Source organism: Gossypium hirsutum, chromosome D11, assembly GCF_007990345.1.
Source record: "Gossypium hirsutum isolate 1008001.06 chromosome D11, Gossypium_hirsutum_v2.1, whole genome shotgun sequence".
In the NCBI taxonomy this organism is placed as follows: Eukaryota; Viridiplantae; Streptophyta; class Magnoliopsida; order Malvales; family Malvaceae; genus Gossypium; species Gossypium hirsutum.
In genome coordinates, this window is record NC_053447.1 from 62,847,053 (window position 1) to 62,872,457 (window position 25,405).

The following is a 25,405-nucleotide window of genomic DNA, read 5'->3' on the forward strand; positions in this document are numbered from 1 at the left end:
AAAAATTGAATTTCGAGTTAATTGAATCGAGTTATTCGATTCAAATTGAATAAGTAATTCGAGTTTCGAATTTGAGTTGAGTTAAAGTTTACAATTCAAATAACTCAAATAATTCAAAATAGCATATTAGTGTAAATACCCTTTGATGTTTGTCAAATTTGAAAATGAACAAATTGATCCTCTCTCAACAAAAATTAAAAAAAAAATATTCAAAATAATTTTAAATTTCACACAAGAGTGAAGTAAGGAATGGGAGTATACTTTGGGGGAAAGTAAAGGATAGAGTGGGTTAAATGATTTTGAGTAAAAAAGGATGGAAAAAGCCATGATTCCACGTTAGGAATTCAAAGCCCAATATTAAGATTCGTATTTATAAATTTTTGGGTAAACTACTAAAATAATCACTTTTGTTTGGTTCAGGTTACATTTTAGTCATTTATGTTTGAAATGTTACGTTTTAGTCACTTATGTTATCATGTTGTAACATTTTAGTCACTGAGCCGTTAATTTCTGTTAACTGTGTAACAATAAGCTGATGTGGCACATTAAATCATCATTTCAAACAAAAATTCTAGGTTAATTTATACAATCGGTCCCCATATTTTTTCGTTTGGAGCAATTTAATTTTTTTCTTTTATGATTTTTTTTAACTTTCTTTCTTTTACATTCTCTTATGGTTCTCCCTTTGTTTTCCTCATTTCTCCATTTCTTTCAACGTAGTTTTGCTATGTTTTATTTTTTTGAACAATTTAATTTTTTCTAGTGAGGCGAGCTTGTGGAGTAGTTACAAACAGAAAACATAGAAAAACTATGATAAAAGAAATGAAGAAGGGAGGAAAATAGAGGGAGAAGCAGAAGAGAATGGAAAAAAAAAGTTAAAAGAACTTAAAAGAAAATTTTAAATTTGTTTAAAATGAAAAAATATAGGGACCAATTGTAGAATTTAACCTAAAATTTTTGTTTGAAATGATGATTTAACATGCTACATCAGCTTACCGTTACACTATTTTTGGCAATTAACGACTCAGTAACTAAAATGTTACAACACGATAACGTAAGTGACTAAAACGTAATATTCTCAAACATAAGTGACTAAAATGTAACCTAAGGCAAACAAAAGTGACTATTTTAGTAGTTTACCCAAAATTTTTTTAAAAAAATTTTAAGTTTTATAAAGTTATATAAGTTGATTTTGTTAAGAATAATACCAAAATATAAAATAAAAATTTAAAATTTAAAAGGAGATTAAATTAATTAAATTAATTAATTTCAAAATTATAATAATAAATTAGTTGATTTTTTCAATAATTTATTTAATTGATTTTTAATGCACTGTTTTAGTTTTATCGCTTTTTCACTTTAATTCTTAAAATTTCTTTTACCCGGATCAAGACTTGAAGAAAAGTTTTTTTTTTTTATGACCAAAATGAAAGCAATCTAGAAGTTAGGTGACGCGGTTAAGGATTTAACACTTGGGTGACTAAAATGAAAGCACCCTAAAAATTGGGTGACAAAATTGCAAGGGTTTTTTTAGGTGACCAAAATGGAAGTGTCATAATAATTAACCAACTAGGTAGTTTACCTAATAAGGTATATTAATATAAGGTTACTTTTGTCTTTTCATGTTTTTAGTAAAAAAGCCATTAAAAATCTTACATGTGATAATATTTTACCCGTCCGCACGGGCATTAATAAAATATTATCTTCACCACTCCAACTAATGCTTTATTTAAGTTATTGATTGATCAGTTCGTGTCACGAGTCAATCGAGCATCAATTCGGTTAGAAAAATTATAAAAAAATTATTTTTTAATTAAAATAAGTCATATTAGTCGAATGTATTTTAATCTTTTTAATTAAAAACAAAAAAAAATATGCATATGGAGAGATTTGAACTCATATAAATTGAATTGGTAAAACTTTAAATTTGCAACTCAACCACTTTATCAATGACTCAAACTCTTGGTGTTGGTTCGCTTCAACATATTGGGTACAAGAAGGATCCTCGTTCCTGCACATGGGTAAAGGCTGCTCAAGCCAAACCAAACGATGATAAAGATGACAATGTTGAAGGAGGTGATCTGGTTCCACACCTCCCACGCCAACTCCACCACAAGACGCTTAATTTTCGGCCAAGACATCAGCTGTCCTCAATGCAATTGGGTCATTGCGAGATGACATTGGTTCATTACGAGATGTAGTTAGTGGCATAGATGCTAGGATGACTACGATAGAGGAAAACATAGCTTATCTTATGTATCAATTTCCTCCACCGCAGCCTCCTCAAGATAGCTAGGACTCATCTTGCATATCATGCATTTTCATGGTTTAATTAAATATTTTACATTGTTTTTCTTTTCCTATTTTTATGTTTGTTGCTTGTTTGTAGCACTTAAATGTTAACTTCGTATTTTGAGAAACTTTGGAGCTTGATGTTAATTCTTTATTCTTCTTTGCTTTATATTTTTGGACTAACCATTTTCTTTCTCTTCAAGCTTTAGTTTGGTTTGTAAAGGTAAATTGGTTGGTAATTCATCTCTATAATTTTGTAACCATTTTTCAAAAAAAAAATCGAGCCTTTAATTGAAATTAATTTAAAAAAAGGGGAGTATTTTATTCAAAAATAAATTTACCAAAATGTTTTGTTATATCAAAAAGGGAGAGATTGTTAAGTTTTAATTTGATAAAAGTTTTGATATAATAAATATAATGTTTTTGAATAAAACTTATTTTTGAAATAAAATTTGATAAAGTTCAAAGTAAAAATTTGTTTCAAAATATTTGTAAGAGGTAAAATTTTAAATATAATCTTTCAAAAACTTTCAAAATATTTTGGAACTTATTCAAATTGATTAACAAAATTTCCAAACATTTATCAAGTGTTAAAATGATCCCTGGGATTAAAGTGTCGATACCCTTTATAAGGTATCAATATCTCTGTTTGGTATCGGTACCAATTTTGTAATATCCCAAAAATTACTACAATAAGAAAATAAGTATCCTTGATATAGTAAAATAAGGAAATAAAGTGACAAAAAGGGAAATTTTGAGTAATGGCAACATTGGGAGGTATATTATGATAAATTAATTCATGAAAGGATTAAATCGCAAAAGTGAGAAAAGTTTTATTGATCAAGAGTAAATACTCAAAATTTGAGGGGGTAAAGTATTAATACCCTCTAGAGGTATCGATACATGTTGCTGTAGGAGGCATTGATGCACTGGTTTTTTACCTCATCAATGGCTCTATTCATTTCCTCAACAACCACAACAGTTGGAATCAAAATCAATTATGTAACAACCCATTTTTAGCGGTGTTGGAAATAGTGGTTTTGGGACCACGACTACGATAAGTGAGTTATTATTTTATTATTTATTTAATTTTTATATGGTTAATTTAAGATAGTATTAAATTTTTGTTAAGGAATTTTGAAGTTTAAATGGTTAATTAGTTAAAAAAGACTAAATTGTAAATGATGCCAAAGTTGATTTTTAGTAGTTAAAAGGATCAAATGGACGTGGAATCTTATTAAAAAGGAATTAGATGGTAATTATACCATAAAATGTGTTGGTGGATAGTTATGGACAATGTTTAGTTGAAAATTTTAATTATTAATAAGGGTGAAATGGTAAATTAATAATTAAGCATAAAAATTAGTAAGATAAAATCATCATCTTCCTCATTTTAGCCTAGGTAAACCGAAACAACATTGAAATAGAAGGGGGAATCTTCGGTCAAGGCATATTTTCATGCATGGTAAGATTTTAAGCCCTGTTTTAAATGATTTTTATGTTTTTGAACTCGTTTTAGCTTAATCTACTTAGCCCAAGGGTTAATTTGCAAAACTATTAAAGTTTGAGGGGCTTTTCATAGTTGAGTTTGAATTTGTTTTAATGTTAGTTGATATATTATTAATTTTGGTTGTTAAACAAACTTATTTTGTTAAGTGGTTTTTGATGAATTTAGGGTTTAAGGACTTTTTATGAAAATAGTAAAATTTTATGGTAACATGATGAAATGATGGTTTAATTGGGCTGGTATGGGTCCCTAAGAAATTCGGTTAGCATGTATGGAGGGTAAAAATAGTATTTTTACAAGTTTCGAGCTTAAAGAGCAATTTGTGAACAAGTTAAAATATGAGGGGTAAATTTGTAATTTTATGATAATATGAATTATGGATTGAATTGAATGCTTGATGTTTATTGAAGTACTTAATTGAATTTAATTATCTATTTAGATCAAGATAAACAACAACCGGACTTAAATCGTAGAAAAGCTAAAGTTTTAGACTAGACTTCAACCCGATTATTGCAACCATAGTTGTCGAGGTAAGTTCGTATAAATTATAATATCGTTAATGATAATTTGATTGTTTATATGATATATTATGTTAGTATAAATCGACTTGGTTTTCTGAATATATCAATGTTTTGATTAAATGACGGATAAATGATCCCGTTTGAACCTTAAGAATTCTTAGGATACGAATGAAATGTCATTAAGGATTTCATGTTTTGGGTGCTGGTCTTGAATGTCCTACTGATGGTTGAGGTCCTACATTTGTTGCGGATTCTCCATAGCTCGTGTGAGCAGCATCGTGTACCTAATATTTCGACCCACAACTCATGTGAGCAGGCCCATTTCACAGCTTGTGTGAGCACTATTGAAAAGGAAAGGTTACGGTTATATGAAAAGGCACATTATGTGTAAGTATTCCCGAGTATCCAATGTAATTCTAGATGGTTCAACGGGTAACTAAAGGTTTATGACAAGGTCTGTATACAATTAGATAATTATTCATAATCTTATGAAAAATAAACTTGATGAATGCAAATGAGTTCAATGGAATTAAACGATTATGTGAAGGATGTCATATTCATGAAGATTCATTTGTGAAATGGTTGATTTCTTATATGTAATATACATGAACTTACTAATTTGTGAATGTCGTGATGTTTATAGGATTGTATTAAACATACGACTATGGTAATGATGCTATGCATATTTCATAAAATGAGTTTATGAAGAGTAAGTTATGTTTTAGTTTATACGAGGATGGTAATTATACTAAGCACTAGTTGCTTATGTAGTTATGTTCCTTTGTTTTGTAGATTATTGGAAGCTCGATCAGTTGGAAGCTTGTCTAAGATCTATCACACTATCCAACAATCACTTCGGTATTTTTATGATATTTTGGCCAAGGTTATAAATGGCATGTATAGGGCTTTAGTGTAATGGTAGTTGTTGAATATGATAATGAACAGTTTGGTATGAATATGTATTTGGAGTACGTATTTTGTATGTTAGACTTATAATGCTTAGGCAAGTTTAAGTCTTTTGGTCACCATTAAGTATTTGAAAAATATGGTCCTTTTTATATTTTTGATGATATGTGAATGATTATAATTGATGTCATTAAGTAGTTAAATGGATTTTGTTTTGGTGCTTGAGATGTTGCATATGGTCTTGTTTTGATTGAAGTTGTTTTGGTTAAAATGTGGTGCCTTTGAATGACATATTGATTAGTTGAAATAGGTTGTTTGAATTAGTATGTTTATATGTGTTGACACCATTTTTTTTTGTGAAAACAAGGTCGACTTGGATTTTGAAAACAAAAACGAATATTGGAGTCGCCACCAATCTCTTTTTTTGATGAGGTGTGATCGGGTCACCTCGAAAAATGGTTGTTTTTAATAAACGGTTTAGATTTATTAAAACAACGCTTTGGGTCTGCGAAATTCAGAAAAATAGGTTCGGGAGTCGGTTACGTACGAGGAAGGATTAGCACCCTCGTAACTCCCAAAAATTGGTACCTAGTTGATTAATTAGTGTCTTAGTATCGAAGATTGAAAATTTTGAAGAGTTTTAAAAAATATGATCCTTAAAAAAAACTCGAATAACATGGATTGAAATTTAAGATTCTCTTGTTCCGAAGGAATATCACATTCAGCACGTTAGGACACGATACTTTAAACGATCGAAACCAAGATCTCCTTATGGTTTCAAAAACCCATACTTTGAAATTTTAATAGGATATTTGGCTATTTGGTCGAACGAGAAATCGAAACCCAATACGTTAGGGCACGTTTTCTCGAATTTCTAAAAGCAAAATATTGCCTTATTTAGAAAAAAAATTCCTTTTTTGCGTATTTGGATTAAAAAATTAATGTAAAATTTAAAACAATGTATGAATGAAATGGTACGTTGATGGATGACAACAATATGAAAATACGAATAAACAATTCATAACACGCATGATGGCAATAGTCGCGCAATGTACATTACTTTAATACTATCCAATAATAAGAAAACGAACGAAATAATATAACAACAATTGAAAGTAAGTAATAAAGATTTAAGATGAATAATACGAAATGCTCAAAATTAACAATGTAAAATTTAACATAAATAAAACATAAAATAGTTTGAAATAAACAATTTTAAACAATTTAAAATAAACTTTACATGAAATAGTTTAAAAGAAATGACACGTAAAAATCTAAAATAAATAATATACGTAAAACAGTTTAAGATAAAATAATAGAAAGCAATTCAAAATAAATAATATATGAAACAATTTAAAATTGATAATATCAAACAGTTTAATATGAACAATATAAATAAAATGAAATAAATAAAATGTAATCTGTTTAAAAAATAATAATAATGAATATAAAAATTCGAATAAAATAATAAATAACAAATTAAAGGATTAAAATAAAGCGGATTAGGGACTAAATTAAAACTAGGACGAAATTAAACGGATAACATTATAAAAAAAAATGAAAAAGTGAACTGAGGATTAAACTGAAAACGCGCGGAAGGAGAGAAGACCGAAAGGGAAATTATTCCCACTCTCAAAACGCGCCACTTCATAAGGGACCAAATTGGAAATGGGCGAAAAATGGAAGGATTCGCCGCACAAATAGCCCAAATGTTGAAAACGCGCGAATCCCCCAGGAGCGGGTCGGGTCGCGCACGGGCTGGCGTCAAAACGACATCGTTTAGCGTCTGGGGGGGTTTAATCCAAAACGGTGCCGTTTTGGTAAGCTATTTAAACCCTAAATTTTACCAAAAATTCCATTATACCTATCATTTAAAAAAAATTCAAAAACCTTTCAACTCTCTCTTCCCTCTCTCCCTTTCCGGCTGGGGGTCCGATCATCGGCCACCACGCCGGTCGTCGGCCGCCATCGACAGCGTCGCCATCCGCAATGCCGAGAAAACCAAAATGCCCCATTTTGCTCATCTTTTCAGGTGTAGCCCAGATTTGGGGTTAAAATTACCCAAAAGACCCTCCAAGTTCTGTAAAACGAAGAGAAAAGAGGACTTTTTGGTTTCCGTCACCCCGATAGAGAAACGCCCTCCGGCGATGCGGTCACGGGGCGGCTCCGGTAAGCCTCTGCTTCTTTTTGTTTATTATTTAGTATAAAAGGAAAAAAATAAAAGAGAAAAAAATCGAACAAGAAATTTAAAAAAAATCACCTCTGAGATCTATTTTCTGTTTTCTGTTTTTTTTATTAATCTTCGTAAAAAATTACAAAGGGTGAAATCTAGGCTTTTATAGTCGATCAAATTTAGTCCATTATTGCTCATGCTTCTATTCTCTGCTGTTGCATTTAATTTTTGCAGGTGTCAGACAAGCGTGACGATGGCGTGCAGCGGCGGAAGCAGGTGTGAGGAGGCTGGCGGCTGGGGTTAAAAGACCTAGGTGCGGTAGTGGCAACAACAGCTAGGGTTTCCTGCTACAATTTTTTTTTATTTTGTTGGGCTTTGGGTTTGGGTTTAATTGGGCTTGGGGTTATTTTATTTGTAATGGACTGTGGATTTTTTTGGTTTACTTTGGGCTCCAGGCAAAATTTGGGCCCTACAATATGTGTTTGAAAGGTGTTTGGGGCTATTGAATGTATGCACAATTGGAGTAGATGATTAGGTAAATTTTGGCCTTGAAAGGGCTTGTTTGTAGGGTTAAGTTATGGAGCACACGGCCTGGAACATGGGCTGTCACATGGCTGTGTGACACACAGCTTGGCTACACGGCCCCTGACATGGCCGTGTGTCGCAAGTTAGAGAGTTACATGGTCTAGCACACGGCCTGCGACATGGCCATGTGACCTAACTCTGTGAGTTACACGGTTTAATACACGGGCTGGGACACAGCCGTGTGTCCCTTTGTTCGAGCATCACACGGTTTGAGCTATGTCACACGGCCTGACCACACAGTCGTGTGACCCCTATTTTAAAAAATTGCTACTTTTTCCCAAATTTTTTTATTTGTTTCAAATTAGTCTCAAATTGTTTCTAATTTATTTTTAGGGCCTCGAAAGGCCCAATTTAAGGCCCAAATGTATTTGTTTGATAGGTTTGTAATAAGTTTTAAGTAATTATTATTAAATGAATGTATTGTTCTAATTTGTACGGTAATGCTCTATAACCCTAATCCAACGTCGGAGACAAGTTAGGTGTGTTACAAATTAAGGGTATAAATACAACTTCCAAAGCCTCTACAACAATCAGAGAGATTACAAAAGATCAAGAACTATCAAGAAAGACCAAGAACTCTTTTGACCAACCTTTTGTGCTTAAATTCTTCATCTTTTTCTTGTATACACTAGTGAGCCTTCATTTTATTTTATCAGCTCAAGTGTTTTTATTGTGTGAGTGCTTAATTAGCAAGCATCTTAATCTTATAAGGATTGTTTCTTTATTTTCTCATTTGTTCACTTTTTTTAGAGGGTTTAAATCTTAAGAGAGTTATAAGATAAATTTAACTTTCAATATTTATTTATGTTGTCATTTTGAGTCATTTTGGACCTCGATTTTTAAAATTTAGTTAAATTGCTTATTTTTTGATCGAAAAATTGACTAAATGTTAAAATTTTTACGATTTTGATGTGACCACTAATGTAGCAGTTCACGTATAATTCATAAAAGTTCAAAATAAATAAATAAAAAATATTTAAAAAATCAACAAAATTTAAAAAGTTCACAATTTTTTTAAAAAAATTGTCTTTATTAGCAGTGAAGTATACATAAAATGCCACGTGAGTTGAATGTCAATGCCATTAAAACTTTAACAGTTCAGTTAGTTTTTCCGTAAAAAAGTAAACAATTTGATTAAAATTTAAAGGTTGAAGATCAAAATGACAAAAAAAAGAGTCCAATCATAAAATAAGTAAACCTTAGGAACTAAATTTATCTTTATGCCTTATTTTTTAAAGTAATTAATATTTAATTGGAGTTTTATTTTAATAAAGCACAAGGGTACCTTTGATTCAAAGTAATTTCAGATTTTAGCACATAATCTTATATTCCCACATGATATAACATTTTTATATAGGGAGAGATTTACTTATACTTTTATAAAAAAGTTATGTGATCGATATGAAATAATCTTAAAGTGACACATATCATATAAACCAAATTTGAAAAATTTTCTAAATTCGACACTAAAAAAGTTTAGGGTAAACTATACAGATAGTCACCCAACTATAAAAAAAAAATTCATTTTAAGCACTATAAAAAAATTGTAATTTAAACACTTACGTTACATAATTTGATTAACGGAAATCTAAAAATTAAAATTAATATAATTAGATGGAAAATTAAAATTTAAAATAGAATGCCATTTTAGGTTTTCGTTGGGAATTTATTAGAATGACGAAAGTGATCAAACTATGTAAGGTGGGTAGATTGTAATTTTTTTTGGTGCCTAAAATAAGTTTTTTTTAATTAGATGACTATAAGGAAAAAAAAATTATTTAAAAGAAAAAAGAATAAGAGAATTATTTTGGATAACAATGGTGAGACTGTGACTGACCTACGAACAGCTTCCCTCACCTTTCTAATCTCTCACCCCTTTTCTCCGATTGAAATTTTGCAATGGCGATATCAACAATCTCTTCAACTCTGTTTCCTTCTTTAACAATCCCAAACACTTCTTCACCCAAGCCAAGGTTCACTATTTTATCTCATTCTTCACCACTCTCTTTCAACCCCTTGAAGCTCCCCAATTCTTCCCTCAAACATTCACAATCCACCACAAATATCTTTGCTGCTCCTGAAGCTTTGGAAGAGACACCTGAGGTTTGAAAATTTTCCCTTTTTTTTTTTGGAGAAATTTGGGATTTAGTTTAAAGGTTTAATTTGATAATGGGAATTGAAGAGAAAAAAAAACATAGCCATTTCTCCTTTGGGTATGATGGGGTTGTGGTTTTAGAAGTGCATTTGGTTAATTCTTTGTTTGTTTGCTGAGAAATGTGAGGTTAAAAAAAGAACTTTTACCATTTCTGATTTGTTATTATTGCACTCAAATTTGAAACCCTGAACACCAAAAAGTGAGCTTAGTTGAATTTGGATAATTGAAAGAAAATATGGGAATTGAAAAGAAAATAGACTTTGGCCTTGATGGGGTTGAGTTTTTAGAAGTACATATGGATAATTCTTTGTTTGTTTGCTAAGAAATATGAGGAAAAGAAAGATGAACTTTTCCCATTTCTGTTTTGTTCATATGAGCCTATTTTGATTTTCTTTGGCACTCAAATTTGAAGTCCTGAACATCAAAAACTGAACTTAGTTGAATTTGGTTAATTGAAAAACGATATGGGAATTGAAAAAAAAAAAACAAGTCTTTGTTGTGTTGATGGGATTGAGTTTTTAGAAGTGCATTGGGATAAATTCTTTGTTTGTTTGCTATGAAAAGTGAGAAGAAAATGGACCTTACCATTATATAAATTCTTTGTTTGTTTGTTATGAAATGTGAGAAAAAAAGTGAGCTTAGTTCGACATTCAATATTCCGTTCTTATGATTTGTGTCTTGCAGGTTGGAGGCTCTGAGGTGCCTACTTCATCTGTTAGTGTAGAAGCAGACAAGGTATGTATTTGAAATAGTGAAACTTGTTTAAAATCGTGTTGCAGCTCAAATAAGTTCTATTTCCGGAGTTAACCTCACTGTAAAAGATATTAGATATAATATGATATATCCCCATCAATGATAATATAAGTGCTCTCCTTAATACTCCTTTGAAAATATAGGGTATGTCATTAAAACCATTGATAGAAGGAAATTTGTCGGCTATATTCTAATATGACTCTATGGATGCTACTAGAAGGTTAGGTGACAAAGTTTAAGGTTCTTTTTCTCCTTGTTGCAGTTTTGTAGCTTCTGTAAAAAGTTTAATATATGTCAAGTCATTATTAGTGGTTTTCCTGGTTTTTGTTAGTGCTCACGGACTGACCACAGTAGGCATTTTGCAAACGTTAAACTATAGAGTTTATTGCTGTTCTGTCTTTGCACTTATGGTGATAATCAAGTATGCTATTGATTATATTTGAGGTAATCTTAGCTTGATTGGCATCGAGATGGTCTGTAGAAGGCTTGCATAGAATTGTTTTCATTATCGAACTGTACGAGGAAGAATGAATCACGGTATACATTTTATTGCTCTCCTCACTTTGCACATATTGTGATGATAAAAGTATGCTATTGATTATATAATATGAGTTAATCTTGGCCCGATTGGCATCTAGTTGGTCCGCAGAGGGCTTGCCTAGAAATGTTTTTGTTGTGAAAAAGTACAGGGAAGAATAAATTGGGGGTCAGTGGTTGCATCTTTTTAAGGAATGATTAACTGTAGTTTATATGGGGCTTGCTGTTAGCCATGTGGTTCCACTGATGGTCGACAAACCGCACTAGATAATAGCATTATGTCTAAATAGATTATATTTTGATCTTGCTTTCCGGTGGTTATATCGGAAATTCTTATTCGTGTTTCTTTCCACAGACGGCACCTAAGCAGAAGATCAGAATTAAACTCAGGTCATACTGGGTCCCTTTAATCGAGGACTCTTGCAAGCAGATTTTGGATGCCGCACGGACTACCAATGCCAAGACGATGGGACCAGTGCCATTACCGACCAAGAAGAGGATCTATTGCGTCCTGAAATCCCCACACGTGCACAAAGACGCAAGGTTCCACTTCGAGATTCGAACACACCAACGCCTAATCGATATTCTATACCCGACGGCGCAAACGATCGATTCGTTGATGCAGCTTGACCTTCCTGCCGGGGTTGATGTGGAAGTGAAGCTATGAAGAAGCAACACTGTAGGTAAGGTAAATTTTGTGTAAGTTGCTAAAGATGTCCCTTAAAACTTTGTGCTTTGTTTCATTCCTTGTATTATTGTTATCATTTTTGTAGCACTTATCATAATTTGATTGTTTTGCAACTTGAAGAACTTCAAGAAATGCAAATATTGAAAAGTACTGAATTTGCTAATTTGCATAAAGATGAAAGTTCTTTTTGAACTTTGCTTTGTTATTTCGAGAAATTAAATTGAGTTTTTCAATCATTTTAAATATTTTTTAAGAAATTAATTAATAATAATTTTAAAAAAAAATTGTAAAAGTTCAGATTTAGAGTGGAGTATTTAACTAAACTTTAAAATGTTCTAATTAAGTCCACGAAGTATCAATATTGAAACGATCAAGTCTTTCTATTTCTATTAGCCTAGTCATCAATTAAGGTATTAAATGCTAGTTTGAATCTAGTGTCGAGTATTTTTTAGTTACGAGGATAAAATTATAAATGCATATGTACTTATATGAACAACTTGAATCCGACATATTAAAAGAACAGATATTGTCATTATAGGACTAGTTAAAAAAAAACTGATTAGACCCAAATAGTTTATACAGGAGGCACATACGTGATTGCAATTTGATTCATGCTTTTTTAGACATGATCAATGCAAATATTTAAGTTGGCATTTCACACCTAAGTGAAGTTTATGAAAAGACTTGTTGATACAATATTAATACTTTGAAGAGTTAATTAGAATGTTTAGAAAATTGGAACCAATTTAAACATTAAGCCATTGTTTAGGTATGTTGGGAGGACAAGTATCATCGGGCCCTTATATTAGGAGTTAAATTGTATTTTGTTATCTCTACTCGAAAAATGAACAAATTAGTTTATGTACATTAACTTAAAGAGTAAATTTATTTATTTTTGTTGAAAATTTCATCCATTTGAACTATTAAAAATTGGTGTAGTTGATGAAATAAACAAACAGTAACATGTGACATGTACCTCATCCCGATGTACAAGAATCAATTTACCATTTTTTAAAGTAAAGAGAGCAAAATGCCATCTAGCTCTTAATACATGAGTCTCCATGATACTTTTACTGCATATTCAATAGAATTAAGATATATGTATATATATACACATACATAACTCCTATACAATGGCATCTTAGGCCAATATATGGATAAACAAGAAACGCAGCACGGAGCTTCATTTCACCTATGTCGTCACCTTGTCCTTCACCTTCCTCTCCATGTTGTCTGTATGGGAACTACTGGAAACAGATAAGATTTGCAGAACGGAGCTTTTTGACTAGCGATGGCTAAAATCAACTCAATTCGAACAAAATTCGATCAATTTTTTCAATGATATAATATTTATTTATCCTCCAATATTTATTTATTCGAACAAAATTCGATCAAGTTAGTAGGGAAGGTTCAAAGGAAAAACAGGTTTTATGGTATAAGCAAACATTAGCTTGTTGTTTCGTTGTTTCAGTTTCTAATGTTGTCTTGTGTTTGTTAAGTTAGTGAGTCTTATTGATTATGCATTGAAAACACTTGCTTGGGGTGCAACATGTGTTTACATGCGTTGTCATTTCTCCAATCCTGGTTTTTGATAGAAAGTGGACTGAATTAGATGATGAAAATTTCCGAGTGTTAATAATTAGTAATGCTTTATGTTGCTAGAAATATTCCTATATGTGTTCCGTACTTGTATCATGAAGATATAACTTTCAAAGATATTCTAAATTTAAAGAGAAACATAGAAAAATGTAATCTTATTCGTGTTAAATGCATATCTATATTTAATATTCGCATCCAAATCCAAATAAATTTAGAATGTCTAAACCTGGGTGAGAGAGTCCTATACATTAAAAAAACTTTTAATGAGCAAAATGATAAATTTTGTAATAATTTACTAAAAATGTTAAAATTTATGAGATAAATTTAATTAAATGGTTTGAAATTAATTTAAAATATAACATAGTATTTTTAAATCGTATAACATGTTCAATCAATTTATCATAATTTAAAAACCTCAAACAATTGAATTTAACCTCAACATTTGTATCCTATTCACATTAAATGCAGTAGTTCTAAGTTTTTTTAATTACAATATGTTGGGTGAAAATGTTATGTTATGTTTTAAATTAATACACTATATATTCAGAGGAGATCTATTCTTTTTAGAGAAGGCTTCTAAGTGTTCGAACCTCTCAATAGGTCGGTATTGTCCTTAAATCAAGTTAGAGTTTTGTCTCTCGACTTTGCAAAGAACTGAAGTCGACAATGAGATTCATATATAGAATGAGAGCACCTTGTTGAATCATACAGTTGATCAAGTAAGTAGCATATGTGTCCTTAAATGCCATATAAGGGGCAAGGGTTCAAACCGTGCAACGTTCACATCCCCTTCGTAGGATTTCACCGTGCAATATTTTTTTAGATTTTATAAATATTTTTCTGAAAATTTTATATATTTACTTCTATTTTTTATATTTTTAATGTGTATATACATTTAATAGAAGAAATTTTTTTATTTCCCTACTTTCCCTTCCTTGACTAAAAAAAATCTATCCAAAACAAAGCAAAGGATAATTATTTTCTTTACTTCTCTTTCCTTTCCCCTCGTTACTTCAATCTACAGGTACAAAAATTGTGATATAGCCAAACTTTGTACATAAACTCTCGAGTTTAAGTGGTTTTTATCTTTTTATTAAGGTTTAAATGTAAAATCGACCTTTAAATTATAATTTTTTTTTCCACTTAGATATTTAAAGGTTTTTTTTTTGTAAAAAAAATACCTTTAAATTATAATACATTATTAGCTAAATGCCATACATTTTTTTAATAAATGAGATAAAAATTTGATAATTTAAATACTATTTTTGAGAAAAATAAATAAATATTTAACTATAAAAACAGTATAATTTAATGAGAAATTTTATTATTAACACTTAAAATTGCATATTGATGAATGAACATCTGGCATGAACGAGAATGGATTTTAGAATTTGTTCATATTGTGTGATGATGCCTTGAGAGTTGAGACATATTGGTTAGAAATAGGAAAGCGATATGTTTTGGCATGTTGCTGTGCATTTTGAATAGGTTTAAAGATGGGTTAAGTGTAGACTTTTGTCATAATAGGAAATTTGGTCTTGTAGCTTGTATAATAAGGTACTTATTGGAACACACAGGCTAACACATGGCTGTGTATTCTTTATAATTTGGGAGGGTCTAGGTTGACACGGCTTTAGTTTATTACACAGTCTGGTCACATGCCCGTGTGGTACTGTAGATATGGTCATTTGATTTTCACAAGATCTCAGTCTCTCACACGGTCGTGTGACCCCTTTTTTGCATGTTTGCCTTTATCTTTTGAAAAGATTACAATTTAATCTTTGTTTGTTCTCAGGTCAACTCTAGAGCTTATGTAAGCTCATATAAGACTCGGGAAAAGTTTCAAATGGCATTACATGATTGAAATGATTAAAGTTAATGAATGGTTTGATTCGAATTAGTATGTAATATGATGTGACAAAATGCAACTTAATTGAATAAATATTAATATTTATAGATGATGATGGATAAAAAAAATTAAATTGCCTACGAATGGTCATGGTAAGTTAGTATGTGCGTATATTGAAGATCGGAACTTATATGAATATAAGCATGTTATATTGTATTGGACAGTGTTAGAATGTAAAATTTGATAATGAGATTTAACATGAGTTGCAATTGTGAGAGATTATGCATAGCAAATTATGATCCGGAAGGTTGGTATGAAATTGAGACGAATTAAACTCGATTTGAAATATATGCTACAATGTTATATTCTTTAACTAGTTTATGGAACTTATTTTAATGAACTTAAGCGGAATAAATGATGTTCTTGGTAGTATGCTTTGCATAGGTGTAATTATTGAGGGTTTTCATTAACTTATTCGTGTTGATATTGAATTTGTAGAAATACCACTGAGTTGATTACTCAGCGTACGATTTGTTTTCCGTGCGCAGATTGTGATATATTAAAGATCTTGAATTTCGATTTCAGCATCCAGAGAAAATCCCGAACCCAGTAATGTTGATGTATTTACGTTTTTGAATAGTTTGGCATGTACCTATCTAATTAAGTCACTATTAGTATATCTTTATGTTTATATGAACTTGAGTATCAAATTAGTATTTATTGAATTTAATTAATAGTGTTATTATATGCTCATAAGTAAGTTATTTGAAATGTGATGTGTATTCGTATCTAAATTAATTGTAGTTGTCCTGACAACAAATGTGACACACTGTAACTCGAACCTGACGATTGGGTCGAGCATGGGGTGTTACACAAATAGTACAAAAACTCGAATTACATTTTAATATTTACTTTATAATTTGACTAAAAAATAATTAATAACTAACCTAACACCAAACACTATAAAATACGTACTAGTTAGTATTAAGGGTTTTTTTACCTAGATAATACAAAAAAAATTAATTATGAAAATGGGGTATGTTGTAGATTATTTACGAGAATGATATACAGTAAAATTAGGTGCCTCCAGGAAATTTCCAAACGGACAATTTCAACGAAACCTTTCAATTTCGTATTTTACTATGTTCAACTCTATGTATTCCTCTATTCGTAGAGTACATTGAATGTACAGAAATGGCTATAGCAGAGTTTCTGTTATTCGTATTAACAGCTACTCTAGGAGGAATGTTTTTATGCGGTGCTAACGATTTAATAACTATCTTTGTAGCTCCAGAATGTTTCAGTTTATGCTCTTACCTATTATCTGGATATACCAAGAAAGATGTATGGTCTAATGAGGCTACTACGAAATATTTACGCATGGGTGGGGCAAGCTCTTCTATTCTGGTTCATGGTTTCTCTTGGCTATATGGTTCATCCGAGGGAGAGATCGAGCTTCAAGAAATAGTAAATGATCTTATCAATACACAAATGTATAACTCCTCAGGAATTTCAATTGTGCTTATATTCATCACTGTAGGAATTGGGTTCAACCACCTAGAAAAAATAATAATTTTTAAAAAATAAATTAAAAACAACATTTTAATCTAAAAAAGGGTGACCTAAATGTTAGTCCATTTATTTTAATTCATCGTAATTTGATCTTTGTATGTTTTCAAATTTAAAAAGTCAGTCAAATTATTTAACAATAAATTGTTGAGTTGATGATTTTTATTAATTCTTTGTATATGAAATTGATAAACGGGTTGATCTTATAGTATGTAATTTGATGATCAAGTTTAATGGTATTAAATAATTTTGACTAACTTTTTAAATTCGAAAACATCTTAAGATCAAATTATAATAAATTAAAATATAAGGACTAATTTTCAATTTCCATAAAATAAGGGTATGAAATTTAAAATTATACTACAACCACCCCAAATTAAAAAAAGAAAAAGTTAGCACATATGGTGTCACCCTTTTTTAGATTAAAATTTTATTTTTTGAAATATTTATTTTTATTTAAATATGATTTTTTATAGGTAATATCACCTTACACGTTAAGGACATTTAATTTTATTGTAAAAATTATATTATTCTCATAAATAATTTATAAAATGCCATATAATTAATTTTTTTTATTAAAGACAATTTTCCAGTGTAAGCCATTTTTTAATTCATGTGTTTACTCCTTGGAAGATAAGTGTCTGACTACAGAATCCCAAGTTTTGCATTGCATATGGTGTGCTGAGTTGCTGACAACCATGTGTTGGTGCTTTTTTTTGTTTTAAATTTTTTTTTTGAATTATAAGAAGAGGGTAATATCTTAACAGCAAAATGATTAACATGATTTAAACTCGGATCATACTTACAGCTATAAATATCATGTCATTAGACCAACACACAAGGTTCAATCTTTTCTGTTATATGATCACCCTAAACCAAATAATATATAATGTGAATACAAGTCAGCAACATAAACAATTTGATAAAAATATTTTCAAGACATTTCATGTCATATCCGAAGCAATATTTATCATTTAAAGTCATCGCTACACCACAAATGAATCTTAATGGCACAATATTAATAATTTGAGAATCCAATACTTATATAAGTTATAGGGATGAATTTAAAATTTGAGCAATAATTTAGAAATGTTAGTTGAAATTAAGTCCTTCGTCCCTCGCTCTTGCTAATTTAGTATTTTGTTATTTGTGGAAAACTGACTAAAGTAAAAAAAGACTTTGATGATTACTGCTATATTTTATGTTTTCAGAGTCAAAAATCACGTCCTCCCCCGAATGCCCCTCCAACTTCCTTTTTGTATGTCTTTTTCTGAGTTTCAGTGCGTTTCCCTTCTGCTCTCTCCGCTTCCAGTCTTGCTCTCCACGCATTTCTCTTCTCCAAGTATTTTTCTTGGTCTTTCTTTTTTAGTCTCATTTATATATAAACACAAAGCCAGAAGCCTTCAAACCACTTCAAACTTTTTGCTTCACAATCATCTTTACTAATGAGTTCAGCTACTAGTTTTGATTTTCTACTAAAACCCATTTTTCTTCATGGGTTTTCTGCTTCATTACATTTAGTTTTGTTGCTTTTATTGTTAATCGTGTGGGTGGTGAGCAGGGTTAAAAAAGTTAGTAGGGAAGGTTCAAAGGAAAGACAGGTTTTATGGTATAAGCAAACATTAGCTTGTTGTTTTGTTGTTTCAGTTTCTAATGTTGTCTTGTGTTTGTTAAGTTATTTTTATTGGTATACGAATGGTTGGTCAGAGCATAAGTTAATGAGTCTTATTGATTATGCATTGAAAGCACTTGCTTGGGGTGCATGTGCAACATGTGTTTACAAGCATTGTCAATTCTCCAATCCTGGTGAACAAAAGAGGTTCCCTGTTGTGTTGAGAATTTGGTGGGGTTTTTACTTTTCAATTTCATGTTATTGTCTTGTTATAGACATTGTTCTCTTCAAAAAACATGTTTCTTTCCCAAGCCAGTATTTAGTATCTGATGTCTTGTCTGTTGTTACTGGTTTGTTTCTATGTATTGTTGGGTTCTTTTTAAGAAATGAGGGTGAAGATACCCTCCTTGAGGAACCCCTTTTAAATGGAGATTCTAGAGTTAGTAATGGTGTAGAGTTGAGTAAGGAAAACGGGGGTGATACTGTAACCCCATATTCAGATGCTGGTATTTTCAGCATTCTTACATTTTCTTGGATGGGGCCTCTCATTGCTGCTGGCAATAAGAAACCATTAGACCTTGAGGATGTCCCTCAGCTAGATAGCCATGATAGTGTTATTGGGGCTTTTCCAAAATTTAAAAACAGGCTTGAATCAGCTGATAGTGAGGGAAATGTTGTTACCTCACTTAAGCTGGTGAAGGCACTGTTCTTTTCAGCTTGGAAAGATATTCTTTGGACAGCTTTGTTTGCATTTACGTACACGGTGGCTTCATATGTTGGCCCATTCCTCATCGACACTTTCGTTCAGTATCTGAATGGGAAAAGGGAATTTAAGGCTGAGGGGTATCTTCTAGTTGCTGCTTTCTTTGTTGCCAAGCTAGTGGAGTGCTTGTCTGAGAGGCGCTGGTTCTTTAAGTTGCAACAAGTTGGACTTAGGCAGAGGGCTGTATTGGTAGCAATGATATATAACAAGGGGTTAACCCTTTCATGCCAGTCGAAGCAGAGCCATACCAGTGGGGAGATCATCAATTTCATGACTGTTGATGCAGAAAGGGTGGGTGACTTTAGTTGGTACATGCATGATCCATGGATGGTAGTTTTGCAAGTTGGTTTGGCCTTGTTGATCTTGTATAAGACCCTGGGGCTAGCATCCATTGTCACTTTCATTGCTACTGTACTTGTTATGTTGGCAAATATACCTTTGGGGAAAATGCTGCAGAAGTTTCAGGATAAGTTAATGGAATCAAAAGATACAAGGATGAAGGCAACATCTGAAATTTTGAGGAATATGAGGATTCTTAAACTGCAGGGGTGGGAAATGAAGTTCCTCTCCAAGATTGTCGGGCTCAGGAGTGTCGAGGAAGGATGGTTAAAACGATTTGTTTATACAAATGCCATGACTGCTTTCGTTTTCTGCTTTGCACCATCCTTTGTGTCTGCAGCCACTTTTGGTGCTTGTAGGTTCCTAGGAGTCCCACTTGAGTCAGGGAAGATCCTATCTGCACTCGCAACATTCAGGATTCTTCAGGAGCCAATCTACAACCTTCCTGACACAATCTCAATGATAGCTCAAACAAAGGTGTCACTTGATCGAATTGCTGCCTTCCTCCGGCTCGATGACTTGCAGCCAGGTGCTATAGAGAAGCTACCCAGTGGTAGTTCCGATACAGCGATTGAGATTGCTGATGGGAACTTCTCTTGGGATATGTCATCCCCTACTGCAACACTAAAAGATATAAACTTGAAAGTTTCCCATGGCATGAGTGTTGCTGTTTGTGGTACGGTCGGCTCTGGCAAGTCAAGTTTACTTTCCTGTCTTTTGGGAGAGTTCCCAAAGATATCTGGAACTCTTAAGTTGTGTGGTACAACAGCCTATGTTGCTCAGTCACCTTGGATACAATGTGGCAAGATTGTAGACAACATATTGTTCGGTAAGGAAATGGACAGAGACAAGTATGACGAAGTGCTTGAAGCTTGTACCCTCAAGAAGGATCTTGAAATTCTCTCTTTCGGTGATCAGACTGTTATAGGCGAGAGGGGAATCAATCTGAGTGGTGGACAAAAGCAAAGAATACAGATTGCTCGTGCTCTATACCAAGATGCCGATATCTATCTGTTTGATGATCCTTTCAGCGCAGTGGATGCTCACACCGGATCTCATTTATTTAAGGTAATGTCTTCCTATGATCATATGGCATGTATTTTAAGAGTTCCTATAGTTAATTTAGTTGAAATAGTTATTTATGAGCTCTGAGTATCTTGTTTAATCTTTTGAATGGCAGGAGGTTTTACTAAAGAATTTGAGATCAAAAACAGTGATTTATGTCACTCATCAAGTTGAGTTTTTACCAGCTGCTGACTTAATTTTGGTGAGCTATTATTTACATTATTTTCAGTGATTTTCATCATATGTCTTAGATTCAAGAAATAATTTATTAACTGGATTCAACTTGTATTTACATATCTGCTAGGTGATGAAAGATGGGAGGATTGTTCAAGCTGGAAAGTATAATGATATTCTCAATTCAGGTACTGATTTTATGGAACTTGTGGGTGCACATAAGAAAGCTTTGTCGGCCCTTGATACTGTTGAAGCAAGTTCGGTTTCGGAACGAACTACCAGTGAAGGAGAATGTGATATAGGTACTACTAATGGGAAAGTGCAGAAAGAAGAAAACCAAGGTAACGAAAGCGGTAAAGTAGATGATGTCGGACCAAAAGGACAGCTTGTTCAAGAAGAAGAACGAGAGAAAGGACAAGTCGGGTTTTCAGTCTACTGGAAGTACATCACAACAGCATATGGAGGAGCTCTTGTGCCTTTAATATTGCTTGCTCAGATTCTCTTTGAGATTTTTCAAATAGGCAGCAACTATTGGATGGCTTGGGGATCACCGATGTCAGCAGACATAAAGCCTCCTGTTGGGAGCTTTACACTAATCATGGTCTATTTGGCTTTGGCCATTGCAAGTGCCATTTGTGTCTTTGCCAGATCCATGCTTCTTGGTACAGCTGGATACAAAACAGCCACTCTTCTCTTTAAAAAGATGCATCTTTGCATTTTCCGCGCTCCTATGTCTTTCTTCGATTCTACACCGAGTGGAAGAATCCTCAACAGAGTAAGCATCTAATGTTTTTCCTGTATGGATACAAAAGATTCAATTTATCTTCTTGTTTGTTGGCCTTTTTCCCCTAGTTTGTATAGTATTGTAAACTTTTTTGCTGCCTCGTATAGGCTTCTACAGATCAAAGTGCAGTAGATATGGACATTGCGCACCAAGTCGCCACATTTGCTTTCTCAGTTATCCAGCTACTTGGAATCATTGCAGTCATGTCTCAAGTTGCTTGGCAGATCTTTATCATTTTTATTCCAGTGATTGCTACCTGCATTTGGTATCAGGTAACTCTTGCCGAATTGTGGCTATGCAATGCATGAAATCATGAACTTATTACAATGCAGCAACATATCGAAAATCTCGAATTTTCTACTTTGTAAAACTCATTTAATCATTGCCTTATTGCTGAACAAAGGAATGCTCATAAACTTGTAATCTCGCAGCAATATTACATATCTTCTGGACGAGAACTTTCGCGGCTGGTTGGGGTATGCCAAGCTCCAGTAATACAGAATTTTGCTGAAACAATTTTAGGAGCAACAACTATAAGGAGCTTTGATCAAGAAAAAAGGTTCCAAGACACAAACATGGCACTGACCGACTCGTATTCTCGTCCAAAATTTTATGTTGCTGGTGCAATGGAATGGCTGTGCTTCCGCCTGGACTTATTGTCTTCTGTTACTTTTGCCTTCTCTTTATTCATTTTAATCTCTTTACCGGAGGGAGTTATTGATCCTGGTAAGTAAATGCAGATTCATATTGGCACCTTTGTTGACTACTAGATAACAAATGTTCTAGGAGAATGATTTGATGTGTTTTTCGTTCGTTTAGCTATTGCCGGGTTAGCTGTGACGTATGGACTCAATCTAAATATATTGCAAGCTTGGGTGGTATGGACTATGTGCAATATGGAGAATAAAATTATATCTGTTGAGAGAATACTTCAATACTGTAGTATTCCTAGTGAGCCTGCCCTTGTGGTGGAAACGAATCGCCCAGACCATTGTTGGCCGTACCACGGAGAAGTTCATATTCGTGATCTGCAGGTAAGGCAGTGTTGTGGCGTTCTATGATTCTGTTTCCAATGCATTGGCCGTATTAAATAAACGATGATGGTCTCGATGTAGGTACGATATGCTCCGCACATGCCACTTGTGTTGCGAGGCCTGACCTGCACATTTCCTGGAGGGTTGAAAACCGGTATTGTAGGGAGAACAGGCAGTGGTAAATCAACTCTCATACAAACACTTTTCCGGATCGTTGAACCTGCAGCAGGGCAGATCTTAATCGATGGTGTAAACATCTCATCGCTCGGGTTGCATGATTTGCGTTCACGACTCAGCATCATCCCTCAAGAGCCTACCATGTTCGAAGGGACTATACGAAGCAACTTGGACCCTCTTGAAGAATACACAGATGAACAGATTTGGGAGGTAGGTTCATTTTAGTAAAACACTGTCTTTTATGATCTGTAATCCAAGTCTAACATCCATCATTATTGTGTTTTAAAGGCATTGGATAAATGCCAACTCGGGGATAGAGTTCGAAACAAGGCCGGCCGGCTCGATTCTTCAGGTTCGATCCTTCTGTCTTAAAACACAAATGAGTTTGTCTTCTTTTGCATAAGTTATACTTTGTATGATTATTGTTGTGCAGTTAGTGAGAATGGAGAGAATTGGAGCATGGGGCAAAGGCAGTTGGTGTGCCTTGGGCGTGTACTATTGAAGAAAAGTAAGATCTTAGTGCTCGATGAAGCGACCGCATCGGTGGATACAGCCACCGACAACCTAATACAGACGACGTTAAGGGAGCACTTCTCTGATTGTACGGTCATAACAATCGCTCACCGAATAACTTCGGTTCTGGATAGCGACATGGTTCTGCTTTTAAGTCATGGTTAGTAGTACAGTAAGCTATGCTCATTAAGATGGATTCTTTGAAGTTCATTTCATTTGAATAGAAAAAAAAACACATTTGTTTTTGCAGGAGTAATAGAAGAATATGATAGTCCATCAAGTTTGCTGGAAAACAAGTCTTCATCATTTGCACAGCTTGTAGCAGAGTACACTGTGAGATCAAATTCTAGTTTTTGATAGAAACTGGATTGAGTTAGATGATGAAAATTCCGGAGTGTTAATAATTAGTAATGTTTTATGTTGCTAGAAATATTCGTATCTGTGTTACATACTTATATCAAACACGTGTATGAAGATATAACTTTCAAAAATATTCTAAATTTAAAGAGAAACTTATAAAAAAAAAGGTAACATTATTCGTGTTAAATGCATATGTATACTTGATATTCACATCCAAATCCGAATAAATTTAAAATGTCTAGCTTTAATGTTCAATAAATTCTCATTTTCTTTACTTTTCTTTCCTTTCCCCTTGTTTACTCTAATCTAAACATAAAGTTACTTAATACGATATATAAAAAGATTGTGATATAGTAAAACTTTGTACATAAATTCTCAAGTTTAGTGGTTTTTATCTTTTTATTAAGATTTAAATGTAAAACTGACCTTTAAATTATAATACTTTTCCCACTTAAATATTTAAAGTTTTTTTTGTTAAAAGTGATACCTAAACTATTAATTCCGTCTCATTTTACTCTCAAAACACAATACTAATCAATAAAAACATGACATGTAGTACATTCTTATCTAAACGTCGACATACATTTTTAAAAAAAATAAATGAGATAAAAAATTGATAATTTAAATACTATTTTTGAGAAAAATAAATAAATATTTAACTAAAAAAATAGTACAATTGAATGACACTTAAAATTGCGTCTATCATGTTATCACTTATTTGTGATTTCTAATTGGATTATCAAATCACATAAAATTATATATCACTTATATCTAATTGAATATTTATTTAATTCAATCACACGAATTATTTAAAAATTTTTAGACAATTTGACTTGACTCAATTAAATATTTATCTTTTATTTTTGACCGTAGAACGAGTTTGATATGAACCCTAATATGTGAAGCTGGAAGATGGGTTTTGTTTACATGATATGTATCCTTCTAGTGGAGTGATTAAGAAGATGACCACAATAATACGATCAATAAAGTAGATGACGACACATTATTTAAAATGAAGTTAAATGGATTTAGTTTTATTAATTTTAGATAATATATTATCACATGATTTACTAATGTTATACATCATTGTTTCAAATATTAAGACTTAATTAAAACTTCAATTTCCAATGCATTATAATTCTTTTATATATTATTATATGTAAATTTTGATTTTGTTGGTATGAAATTTTAAATTTAATATTTATAGGTTAAATTTATGTAATTTAATAATCATTCTATTTAATAATACATGGACTAAATTAATCTATTAATAGAAGGTAAAATTTGATTAAGTCCCTATAATGGAGGGTGCTTTTGGCATAGCGGCCCCCAATGGGAGGCCCACACAACGGGCTATTAGCTCAGTGGTAAAGCGCGCCCCTGATAATTAATGCATCATTGTGCCAGGGCTATAAGGGCTCTTAGCCACATGGATAGTTCAATGTGCTCA

General features: G+C 32.4%; 2 protein-coding genes across 2 annotated transcripts; both read left to right on the top strand.

Moving 5' to 3' along the window:
* The first annotated feature begins 9,720 nt into the window (after positions 1–9,720).
* LOC107927175 (30S ribosomal protein S10, chloroplastic) lies at positions 9,721–12,309 on the top strand. The gene is made up of 3 exons (XM_016858202.2): positions 9,721–10,087; positions 10,824–10,874; positions 11,785–12,309. The coding sequence occupies exons 1-3, from the start codon at positions 9,884–9,886 to the stop codon at positions 12,094–12,096; spliced, it is 567 nt and encodes a 188-aa protein (XP_016713691.2). The 5' UTR covers positions 9,721–9,883; the 3' UTR covers positions 12,097–12,309.
* A 6,138-nt stretch (positions 12,310–18,447) lies between these two features.
* On the top strand, positions 18,448–24,108 carry LOC121203122 (ABC transporter C family member 3). Its single transcript, XM_041104768.1, has 10 exons — positions 18,448–20,916; positions 21,029–21,115; positions 21,218–21,862; positions 21,979–22,143; positions 22,303–22,597; positions 22,691–22,905; positions 22,987–23,292; positions 23,371–23,434; positions 23,516–23,755; positions 23,846–24,108. Exons 1-10 carry the CDS (start codon positions 18,580–18,582, stop codon positions 23,950–23,952), a joined length of 4,461 nt encoding a protein of 1,486 aa, XP_040960702.1. The 5' UTR covers positions 18,448–18,579; the 3' UTR covers positions 23,953–24,108.
* The last annotated feature ends 1,297 nt before the right edge of the window (positions 24,109–25,405 follow it).

Excerpts from the sequence above, each read along its gene's own strand:
- LOC107927175 (XM_016858202.2), top strand. The coding sequence starts at position 9,884 with ATGGCGATATCAACAATCTCTTCAACTCTGTTTCCTTCTTTAACAATC. Across the intron at positions 10,088-10,823 it reads CTTTGGAAGAGACACCTGAG|GTTGGAGGCTCTGAGGTGCC; the intron begins GTTTGAAAATTT and ends TGTGTCTTGCAG. Across the intron at positions 10,875-11,784 it reads TTAGTGTAGAAGCAGACAAG|ACGGCACCTAAGCAGAAGAT; the intron begins GTATGTATTTGA and ends TTCTTTCCACAG.
- LOC121203122 (XM_041104768.1), top strand. The coding sequence starts at position 18,580 with ATGAGTTCAGCTACTAGTTTTGATTTTCTACTAAAACCCATTTTTCTT. Across the intron at positions 22,598-22,690 it reads GGAGGGAGTTATTGATCCTG|CTATTGCCGGGTTAGCTGTG; the intron begins GTAAGTAAATGC and ends TCGTTCGTTTAG. Across the intron at positions 23,756-23,845 it reads GGTTCTGCTTTTAAGTCATG|GAGTAATAGAAGAATATGAT; the intron begins GTTAGTAGTACA and ends TTGTTTTTGCAG.